This window comes from Myxine glutinosa, chromosome 5 (genome assembly GCF_964187855.1).
Source record: "Myxine glutinosa chromosome 5, kmMyxGlut1.1, whole genome shotgun sequence".
Lineage (NCBI taxonomy): Eukaryota > Metazoa > Chordata > Myxini > Myxiniformes > Myxinidae > Myxine > Myxine glutinosa.
In genome coordinates, this window is record NC_136265.1 from 135,357,925 (window position 1) to 135,369,757 (window position 11,833).

The window sequence follows — 11,833 nt, forward strand, 5'->3', positions numbered from 1 at the left end:
CAGGCAGGCAGGACGACAGAGACACGCAGGCAGGCAGGCCGACAGAGACACGCAGGCAGGCAGGCCGACAGAGACACGCAGGCAGGCAGGCCGACAGAGACACGCAGGCAGGCAGACAGACACGCAGGCAGGCAGGCAGACAGAGACACGCAGGCAGGCAGACACAGACAGACAGAGACGTAGGCCGAGAGATGCAGGCGCAGGCAGAGAGACGCAGGCGCAGGCAGAGAGACGCAGGCGCAGGCAGAGAGACGCAGGCGCAGGCAGAGAGACGGAGGCGCAGGCAGACAGACAGAGAGACACAGGCGCAGGCAGAGAGACGCAGGCGCAGGCAGAGAGACGCAGGCGCAGGCAGAGAGACGCAGGCGCAGGCAGAGAGACGCAGGCGCAGGCAGAGAGACGCAGGCGCAGGCAGAGAGACGCAGGCGCAGGCAGAGAGACGCAGGCGCAGGCAGAGAGACGCAGGCGCAGGCAGAGAGACGCAGGCGCAGGCGCATGCAGACAGAGAGACGCAGGCGCATGCAGACAGAGAGACGCTCAGACAGAGAGACACAGGCACAGGCAGACAGAGAGACACAGGCACAGGCAGACAAAGAGACGCAGGCAGACAGAGAGACGCAGGCAGACAGAGACGCAGGCGCAGGCACAGACAGACAGAGAGACGCAGGCGCAGGCAGACAGACAGAGAGACGCAGGCAGACAGAGAGACGCAGGCGCATGCAGAGAGACGCAGGCGCATGCAGACAGAGAGACGCAGGCGCATGCAGACAGAGAGACGCAGGCGCATGCAGGCAGAGAGACACAGGCGCATGCAGGCAGAGACACGCAGGCGCAGGCAGGCAGAGACGCGCAGGCAGACAGAGACACAAGCAGACAGACACAGGCAGGCAGACACACAGGCAGACAGACAGACACAGGCAGACAGACACAGGCAGACATACAGGCAGACAGACATACAGGCAGACAGAGACACAGGCAGACAGACACACAGGCAGACAGACACACAGGCAGACAGACACACAGGCAGACAGACACACAGGCAGACAGACACACAGGCAGACAGACACACAGGCAGACAGACACACAGGCAGACAGACACACAGGCAGACAGAGACACAGGCAGACAGAGGCACAGGCAGACAGGGGCACAGGCAGACAGGGGCACAGGCAGACAGACAGGCAGACAGAGACACAGGCAGACAGAGACACAGGCAGACAGAGACACAGGCAGACAAAGACACAGGCCAACAAAGACACAGGCAGACAGTCAGACAAAGACACAGGCAGACAAAGACACAGGCAGACAAAGACACAGGCAAAGACACAGGCAGACAAAGACACAGGCAGACACACAAAAGCAGAGACAAAGGCAGACACACATGCAATTAATAAATGCACAAACTTAATGAGCAATAAAAATGACAAACTCTGAAATCACAAACAGTTTCTCCAATTTCATCGGAAACAACTCGAATCGAATCAAATCAAAATAATTAATTACATCCCACACCGGCAATTAGCAGAGTTAACAATCATGGTCATAACAACGCACGTCCAATCGTTACGGAGTAACAAACATCCGTTTAACAGGTTATCGCTGCACTGTTGTCAAACCAAGTTACCTTGTACACCGATGATTGGGACACACACACAAAGACAAGGACAGAGACTTTTTATATACCAAACACCGGACAAACAAAGAACGTGACGTCGCTCACTCGAAGGCAAAGAAGAGTCCGCTGGTAATGACGATGAGAGACAGAGTGAGGATGAACACGCCCGACTGTCTCGCCATCATCAGTCTGCCGTCGCACAAGAACCGGTTCCTTCCAGGAAAAACTTCCCACTTGCGCCGAGAAACCCGCTCCTTGCTGGACGTCACCATCTCGCAAGGACGGCGAGCCGCGGCCTAGACACCGCTGAGGCCACGGCTTCGACTAGTCGTCGCGCCAGGGCGGGCGTGCCGCCCGCCGTGGAGCCCCGCCCGTGCGCGCCGCTGAGATCTCAAGGTTTCGCTTCTATCGCTCTCCTTGCTCTCAAATAACCGTCTTTCCCTCCTTCGAAGTAGTGGAGCCACCGAGTTCACCACCTACGGCCACGGGATCAACGCCCAACGTGTAGGCTCCATTGCACTAGCACAACCTTAGCGTCGAGGGTGGGGTGCCATGCACTTCGCTTTTCCGCACGCACCGCTTTAGCGTAATGACGTAGCGCGTACCTCATTACGTCGATTTGCACCGTGACGTCTGACGTTGTGTAAACGTCACGCGCGTATTTGGAATGACCCATGTGCTTCACTTTTCCGTACGCACCGCTTTAGCGTAATGACGTCAGAAAAACCTCATTACGTAAATTTTCATCATGACGTCCAATGATGCGTTAACGTCACGTGTGTTTTCGGGTTTTTCGCGTCCTTATTAAAAGCAGGCGTGGCAGGGATTAAGAATGGCCTCGGTCAAGAGGAAAGGTGGTGGGTGCAGGGTGAGGGCGGCTACAGTCATGGTGGTGGTGGTGAGGTCTTGTTCAATACCATTCGATGTCCACTGCAGTTGGTGCAGATTCAATTAAAGAGCCTTGCTTGAAACATGAAAGTTTCTCAAATACCTGAAACATTTGAAATAACCAGCCCAGGGAGATTATAATTGTTAAAATGTTAATTTGTACTTTCAGGTATTTGAATACATATTGATGATTGGGATTCATTGATTCCTACACAGGTTGCCAATTGTTCAAACACTGAAGACAATGACGTCACATTATACAAGGATCATAAAAGTGCATTACAATGACAACCCACGTGACGTTGTAAGACGTGAATGATAACTCCACCTTTCGCGCATGCGCAGTGTGTGCGTTTGCCGTGACGGTTCTGTTCGGAGGGCACTTTTAATCGCCCATTTTTAGCGCGAAATCTGAAATTCAAATCGACTTTTTAACATAATTTTCAGCATTTAAACGAAGGGACATTTCAAAATAGTTATCCATAATTGTTTTGTTCCTGGATGCGAATCAGACTGATCGCGAAAATCCTACTACCGGTACATTTAAAAAAAAAGGAGAATGGCTTTGCAATACTATACATGTCCCCTACCAAGTTTCAGTGGAATATGTCAAAGGATGTGGAAGAAATGTCTGGAAAACCACAGGTGCGACGGACGGACGGACAGACGGAGGGCAAACATATAGTCCTCTCAAGGTAGGGGACTAACAAGGCAATTCTCTGCATGTATGTACAGCTATGTGTATTATGTATGTGCGTATGTATTGTTGCGGTTTTGAGTTTTGTATAATAAAGGTTAAATTTCCCCCTCATAGTCACACAACATGTAGCCTCGCGATAGTTCAGTTATCTCTTAGTATTTGTGAGCATAGTCCTTTTCCTGTGTGTTATGGATTCGTCACTTCCGTTGTTGTGGGTTTCATCCACTTGAAGCATTTCTGGTTCCATGTATTATAATTATTGTTGTTTGAGGGAAATAGCAATTATTATTGTCAAAAGGTAAAAAGGTTAATGTTTAAATGAAACAGGAACCAGACGGCGACGAAGAGGAAGAGGAGAGAAAAGAAGGCGGAGCGAGTGAGTCGGACAAGAAAGCCGAGCTGCTCTGAGTTCTGAAGCGAACGTTGTCGAACGGGAGTCACTCGCGAACTTTCGGGTTTCCCGGGAAAGGGATTCCTGCGACAGAGTTGTCATCGCTGTGACCGATCAACCTGCGTGTCAGGTTTTTGGCGGTGGATTCCGAGGAGAATTATCGTTGGGCCGTTACGTCTCAAGAACGGGTCGTCGGCCATTTTGATTCGCGCACTTCGTGCGTCGAGCAAGGTCTTTGCTTCGTCGGCCGTGTTCACCGCTTTCAGACGTATCTGGCGTGTGTGTGTGCACCGTGGCTTGAAGATTAATTTGCGGTTCGCCGACTGAGCCGTGAAAGTCCATACCCGAGGGTGTGATTTCCCAGTCGCCTGGAGGGCCTTAGGATTTCCCAGTCGCTTTGAGGGCACCTTTGTGCAGCTTTGGCTGTGTGACTGTACTTGCCATCCGCACGGGATTCTGGTCTCGATTGGACATCGTTCTGGCGCTCGCTGGAGCGAATCAACTTTGGCTTGAAGCCGGGAATAAGAGACATTGGGGAACGTTCTTGGTTCACTCACTTGGAGCACAGTGAGTTATATATTACGAAACTGATGGTACCATCATAGGACATATTGATTGTACTTTTGATTACTATTATTGTTGTACTGTTATTCTTGTGTGATCTTAATACAATATTTGTTTGTGAGTAACAATTGGGGTGGCTTCTCCATTGATCTTTGACATACAGAATAACCCATTTTTCTGCCGTGACTCCTCTCGGGGCTCGGAGGTATACCGTGACCAGGGGGTCGGGGAGGAGCACGTAACAGTGTTAGTTTTGCGTTGAGTAGAATAATGAGAGTAGGTCCTTCTCATACTTCCATTGTCTTATCCCGCCTCCATTGCCTTATGCCTCTTACGCCTGCTTGTGCTGCCTTTGGCTTTTTGGCACGAATTAACATGAGGCAGGCTGAGCAGGGGGGAGGGTGGAGGCGGGAGGGTGGAGGGGGAGGGGGGAGGGGGAGGGGGGAGGGTGGAGGGGGAGGGGGAGGGGAGGGGAGGGGGAGGGGGAGGGGAGGGGAGGGGGAGGGGAGGGGGAGGGGAGGGGAGGGGAGGGGAGGGGGAGGGGGGAGTCAAGTCGGAAGTCATTGTCGTCAATTGAATGTCGCATTTATTTTTTATTCCCTGTCAAATGACATTGGTCCCGCATTCCGAACCCGGAAGTCGGAAGTCATTGTCGTCAAAGTTGAAAAATTAACATTACGAAATACGCTGATGACGTCATAATTTTAAAACGCGACGTTTTAAAAATTTTAAGGTGTGCTGTAGTTGCTCTGAGACGTACTGATTCCGAATATTCCTTTGGTTTTTCTCTGCGATGAGTAGTTCTCGAGTTATAAGAGGACAAACAAACAAACATACTTTACTTATATATATATATATATATATATAGATATATAGATATATATATATGTATATATATATATATATATATATATATATATATATATATATATATATATATATATATATATATATATATATATATATATATATATATATATATATATATAGATATATATAGATAGATAGATAGATAGATAGATATATATATATATATATATATATATATATATATATATATATATATATATATATATATATATATATATATTAGCTGAAAGCACCCAGCGTTGCCCGGGTTATTTTTGAATGAATTTACAACCATAATTCAGCTTTTACTCGTGGCCGTAGAAGATTATAATATAAATATAACCACCTTTAGAGGCCATTTTTCCCCGCAAGCGGGGGTTGGCCTTTTTCGGGGACCGTGGTTGTTGTTGTTTTTTGGTCCCCTTTTTGAAGCAATGTTTTACGGCCGGATGCCCTTCCTGACGCCAACCCTTTTTGTCGCCTTTTTACGACAAACAGGGAATTACCAGTGAACTGGTACTCAATTTGCCGACCTCAGAAGGATGACAGGCTGAGTCAACCCCCTGGCGTTAATTCAGCGAATGACCGGGATTCGAACCCAGGATCCTAGGATCCTAAGCCCTCACCCTAGCCGCTTGCCCAACACCGTAGAAGATTGACTACTATAATTCAGCTCAGCTTTTAATTGCGAAATGGGCCCGGCTCGGTCGAAGCAGCCTCGCCACCTAGCCTAAAACCTTCCCGGGGCCCATCCCGACATTTTTTGTATTTGAGGTTTCCTCCTATCTTTCACCGTTCAAGAGATTAGCTTGCGCAGACAAACAAACAAGAACTTTCTTTTATAATATAGAGAGAAGAGAAGATATATATATATCATTGCGGACCCGGGGTTTACGGCGCTCCCCTTACCGAGGGGGGTTTAATCCCCACGTCTATTAAGCTGGCCGTCCGAGTCCTAGAAGATACCGCGCTCCTTCCGGTCGGAAGCAGGGCGATACTTCTGCCCGAGCCACGGACAAGATGGAATGTTGCCGAGCGGTTTAGCAATCCGAAGCTCGAGCCGTTAGCGGCAATCTAAACCCGATTATAGCGGTTCCTATATCGTGCCACCGATATTCAATTGGGGACAGGACGCAAGCGATGACGTCATGAGAGGAACCAAAGTAAAGCAAGAACAAATATAATTTATTAATTACGTACAAGAAACCCGAAGAGGAAATGAAAGAAGGGAATATACAAGAAGAAGAAGAAGCAGTGACACAGGGCAGCCTTAAACAGTCTTATATTATCACACGCCCAGGACAATACAAACACACTTACACGAATGGGGTGGTGGTAAGGAAGAGAAGGGTCCAAGCAGATGGTTCCAGGCTCCGGGTCCGCCGCGAAGAATGGCAGGCAGCTGGTGTCGTTGGCGCGCGACCGGACCTTACATATGTGAGGGGCGGGGATGCTGCGTGCGTATAGCGTGCCGAACGCTCTCAATCCAAACGGCAGTTCGTATCAAACGATGGTTCCAAGCGATCCTCTGCGCAGTGTTCTTATCATCCGCCGTCTCTGCGCTGTTCTCTCAATCGTAACGGTCCCCTGCGCAGTTCTTCATCAATGGCCTCCCCTTGTGCATCTCTCTAGGTTTGACTCATTCTCTCTCCCTGGCGCAGCTCTCCCGAGAGGGCTTGGCCCTTGCGCTTTTATAACCCGCCTAGAAATCAAGCCGCGCTTCATCGAGCCACGCCTATTAACGAGCTCACCTCAGCCCTGGTTGGCTGGTGGGGGCTTACCGGCCACGCCCTGGTGGTGAGTTGATGTGGCCACACCTCTTCCCGTGGCTCCGCCCCTTCTTTCCTCGAGCCGACCGCATGTTCAATGGCGGCTTGAGCCAGGTAGCGAACGCTACTGTCAAGCCAAGGAACACAATTTGAAGGAAGGCTACGCCGCAATATGAATTGACAAGGGGGCCTACTCTTATTTAATTAATACAACGCAGATTCAACGATTGGGAACAGATCCTTACCTGAAACACATACTAATGAAATAACTAAAGGAGAAGCCTATGGTGTGCTACATGTTGCTCGTGGCCTAACTCGGGTGCGACCTTTACACCAAAAATGGGAGTATTTACAGGGGATTATTTATAAGGGAATATTACAGATATTTACAAAGTGGAGGGTTCTAAAAACCACAACAATATATATATATATATATATATATATATATATATATATATATATATATATATATATATATATATATATATATTGTTGCGGATATGGGACTTGGCCTCAATATCCGCTTGTAAATACTCCCCTATTTCCCCAATACTCCCCAACTATCCCCAATCCCCCATTCCCTAGTCCCATTGCCTGTAAATAACACTCTGTAGAACCGACCTTCCCCTTTTTCCCCCATTAAATGTCGTGCCCAGGTCCACCGCATCTCACGTAGACAACTTTCGGACATCTTGCTAGTTATTCTTAGTCTATGTCAGTTAAGGACTCGTTTCCATTAATTCTGACTCTTCGTTGCACCAGAATGTGATTATATGGCACCAGTAGTGAGTTTAGGACCTTCCCATACCTCCTCCCATCTTCTTCCCCAAACAACAACTACAACAACAACTACAACAACAACTACAACAACTACAACAACGGCGCGGCGCGGGGGAGTGTGCGTCCTCGCACCGGCTCGGTTAGCCGCCATTGACCATGCGCTCCGACGGGGTTACCACGAAGGGGCTCCCTGTCAGCCCCTCGTCAAGGGCGGAGCAGGTAACCCCCCCCCCGCACGCACCCAATGAGAAGCAACGGGCCGATTCCATCTGGGGCGGAGCTAACGAGCCGAGGGCGTGTCACTCCCCGCCGGATATACGCGGCCACTTACCGGACGTGACGGGAGATGCGCCCCCGACTGAAGAAGACAAGTCGCGACCTTCCAGCGCTGAGAGCGACTTCCCCGCATCTCTAGACCGGACCGGGTCGATCCTGCCCTGAGCCCAGGTGCACCTGGAGCCATCGATTCTGCCTTTCCTTGCCATCAATCCCCGTGTGAGTCAGTTTTTGTCCTGTTTATCTGTCGTCTGTCGGGGCTATTATAAGAGTGTGTCTAAGTGCCTGTCTTCCTATGCTGTCCCTCTTGTCGTTGTAATCTGACCTTCCGCCCTAATATAACCTCCTCCGGAGGTCTTGAGAACTGAACCCTTGGTGTCGTGTCATTTTAATCCAGCCGTTGTGTCTTTTCCATCATTGATTTAGCATAGCGCGATTTAGTCAACGTTCGAGTATAATCGGGTAACTTGTGCGGACACGGCGGCCATTCCGCTCGGCCCACCCTAACATCAAAGTCGTGTCTGTAACAATTGGTGTCAGGAGTGTCGGATTCGGACCTGGGACTAAATTTATTAGGCCCAAATTTTGGAACACCAATTGTACCACTAGGGTAACAATTGGTGTTGGGGAGGTAGAATTCGATCCGGAGCGCGTTTCCCGCTCGAAATTATAACGGCGAAATTTGAATTTGTTTTACGAAAATAAAACCCGAGTTTTGAAAGTCGCGCTATGGCGGATCAAGACAGCTGGGGTCCGGTAGAGGAGAGTGAGGCAGGGTCGGTCCAGGACCAAATTGAGGGACGCGAGGAGAGCGAAGCAGCGAGGGTAGCAGACGCACAAATTAGCGTCGTTGCGCCCGACATTGCGGGTGCGCAAAATGGCGCCTCGCTGGTCACCGCGCCCGCGACCGTGGCAGCGCCCCTGGTGGATCCGAACCTTTTCATGTTGCAAATGAGGGCCCTTATGGAACAAATGGGTGAGCAATTGGGAGACCAAATTAGAGGTTTGAAAAGCCAAATGGGGGTAATGAGGGACGAAGCGAGGGGTACCGGTGAGGGGTTAGACAATAATTTTAAGGGTTTAGACAAGAAATTTGGGAAGTTAGACAATAATTTTGAGGAGTTAGACAAGAAATTTGGGAAGTTAGACAATAATTTTGAGGAGTTAGACAAGAAATTTGGGAAGTTAGACAATAATTTTGACAGGTTAGACAACGGGATAAAAGAGGTGAGAAATGGGTTAACGGGGGTAGAAAATAGAATGGCTGCCCAGGAGAATCAAATGGAAGGGATGCAAAAGGGGTTAGAGGGGTTAGAAAACAGTATGGAAGGCAAATTGAGGGACATGAGGGACCAAGCGGAAAGGGAAGTTAAACAAATGGGGCAGCAGATAGAGGGGGTCAGAATGGGGGTAGAAACCAAACTGGATGCTCACAGGGAGGAAATGGAGCAGATGAGGGTGGCATCTGGGCAGGAGATGCAAGTGATGGGAGAGGAGATCAGAAGAGGAGTGAGTGAGGAGGTCGGAGGAGTGCGCGAGGAGGTGAGGCACTGTAAGGAGCACATGGAGAAGGAGGTGAGAAAGGGGACTGTAAAGTTACAAGGGGGCATAGAGGACCTGACGCAGGAGGTGGAGCAGCTGACGGTGGGACAGACGGAGTTAGTGGAGCAGGTTCAAAGGAACACTGCGGTATTAGGAGGTTTAAAAGCGACACAGAAAGAACTAAAAGATGACTTGGTGGCGACGAAGAGGGAATGTCAGATGGTACGTGAGGGACTGACAACGAGGCTGGACGAGGTGATAGAGGTAATGGAGACGAAGGACCGGCAAGTGAGGACGCACATGGAAACGGTCAAGGTAGCCTTGGAGGACGAGCTTGAGGAGACGTACCGGGGAATAAAAGAGGTGAAGCAGAAACTAGAAGAAGTGGAAGAAGGGATGAGCGAAATTAAGAAGCAACGGAGAGGGGATAACAAAGAAATAAAAGAGGAGATAAAAGAATTGGTCCAAAGTCTGTGTTTGGATCGTGATGATGTGCTCATTAACCGGATGAGGGATTCGCAGGTGATGGAGGAGAAGCGAAGAGGAAGAGGACCCGGTGTAAGTGGTGACCAATATGGTCGTGCGTATGATGCGCCAGGGGATTTAAGAAGCTTGGGGGTCGAGATGGACCCGGGTGTTCGTGAGAGGCCGTTGGTGAAGTGTGCGACAGGTCTGGTGTGCGAAAAAGGAGGTGTGCGAGAAAGTCCGACTCTGGGGTGTGTGAGGAAAAAGTGCGTGCCAAGGAGTGAGGGTGCTGGCGAGAGTGAGTCGGTCGTAGCGCGTGTGCGAGGGAGCACATGGAAGCGCGGTGTGGTAAGTGTTACAGAGGGTGTGACGGGAGAGTGTGCGCGAGAAAGGTGTGTGACGGACAGGTGCATGAGGAAAGAGTGCGCTGTCAAAGGCAAGGAAGAATGCACACCTGTGGTGAGTGTTACAGAGGGTGTAACGGGAGAGTGTGCGCGAGAAAGGTGTGTGACGGACAGGTGCATGAGGAAAGAGTGCGCTGTCAAGAGTAAGGGTGAGTGCGCTGTCAAGAATGGAGGTGAGAGTAGTGAGAGTGACAAGGAGAGTGAGTTGGTTGTGACAGGTGAGCGAGGATGTACACCTGGGATGGAAGGATGCACACCTGGAATGGTAGAGCGTGAGTGGGAATGCACGCTGGAGTTGGTGGTGAGGCACGTGGTTGGGTGTGCGAATGAGAGCACACCTGTGATTGTCACAGAGGAGGTGACAGAGGAGGGGGCGCGAAGAGGTGTGTTGGTAAGGTGTGCGACCAACGAATGTGTGCCAAAGTGTTCGGTGGTCAGGTGTGTGACCAAGGCTGTGAGTGGAATGGGTGTACCTGGGTGTGTAAGGAAAGGTACGAGGAGCATGGAAACGGCTGGATGTGTGAGCAAGGAACGGGCTGCGGGGTGTAAGCGTCCAGGTGAAGCATCGACGGTAACCGGTTTAGCAGTTAGGGCGACTTATAGCCGAAGCGGGCCCTCGGTGCGTGCCGGGCCTCGCTTTGAACGGCCGCGTCCGTGCTCCACTAGGCGGAGCGGGCAGCCCGATAGAAAGGGTCGTCATGGCGACCACTTTTTGTTGAGGCAGTCCGGCAGGTCGAGATCGGGACATTGGATGGCTCCACGCCGAGATGGTGCGTGGGATCTCGGCCCGGGTAAGCCCCCGTCCCTGCACCGAGTGCCGGACGCATCCAGCCGCCGGCACAAAACAACCAGCATCCATTGCTTGGCTTTACGAAGCCGGGCTTTGGACAGGAATTGGCGCACCGAGAGGCATTATTGAGTAGACTGGGTGATGAGGTTAGTGTTTTGGACCCAAAATTAGAGAAAAACAAAATTTGATGATTGGCAAGGGATTGGCAGTAGTGATTGGCAGATGATGGGTAGTGAGTGGCACAATTTTAATTTGTTGAAATTTGATGTGCAAAATTGGTAGTGAGCGATGGGCCCGGTGGGTAAGGCTGGCATCCCTGCCGCCCTTCCCATGGTGGGGCAAATGCGCAATAGCTTATGGGGTGTATGGCAGTGAAAACTAGCCCGGGTGGGTTAGGTTATATTGTAGGGATCTAGCGGAGATGACATTAGGTGACGTTAAGGTTAGATAGTGACTGATACCTGTAGTGGGGACGCAGGTAGATTAGTATGGATGATAATGACGTGGGAGCGCAATAGTTTAAAGGGACGACTGGGAAGCGCAAGTTTCAGAAGGGAGTAGTTAGCTGAGATGATGCCGTGTGTGTGAGGATGGAACAGGTGTGATTGCACAGGTGTGCAACTGGACAGGTGTGTGGAGCAGTGTGTGAGTAATGAGTGTTGTGGATCAGCGCGAATGCGCTTGGGGAGAGAAGGGTGCAGGTGGCACCAGGTGTGAGAGCACAGGTGTGCAAGTACAGGTGTGTGGAGAGAGTTGGAGTAAGTGGTACGGAGTGGTGTGCATGGTGCGAAGGTGTGAATGG

At 50.3% G+C, this 11,833-nt stretch overlaps 1 protein-coding gene across 4 annotated transcripts in view; it reads right to left on the reverse strand.

Annotated features, from left to right (window-relative positions):
- Positions 1–2,241, reverse strand: part of ZDHHC14 (zDHHC palmitoyltransferase 14) — a 46,763-nt gene extending 44,522 nt beyond the window's left edge. For 2 of the 4 annotated variants that reach the window (XM_068116151.2, XM_068116149.2), the window contains exon 1: positions 1,719–2,204. In XM_068116151.2, the coding sequence (XP_067972252.2) occupies positions 1,719–1,885 (167 nt within the window). In that variant the 5' untranslated portion in view covers positions 1,886–2,204. Of the gene's footprint in view, positions 1–1,718 lie in introns of all 4 variants that reach the window. The other 2 variants (XM_068116150.2, XM_068116152.2) reach the window with 2 other exon arrangements.
- Between the last annotated feature and the right edge of the window lie 9,592 nt (positions 2,242–11,833).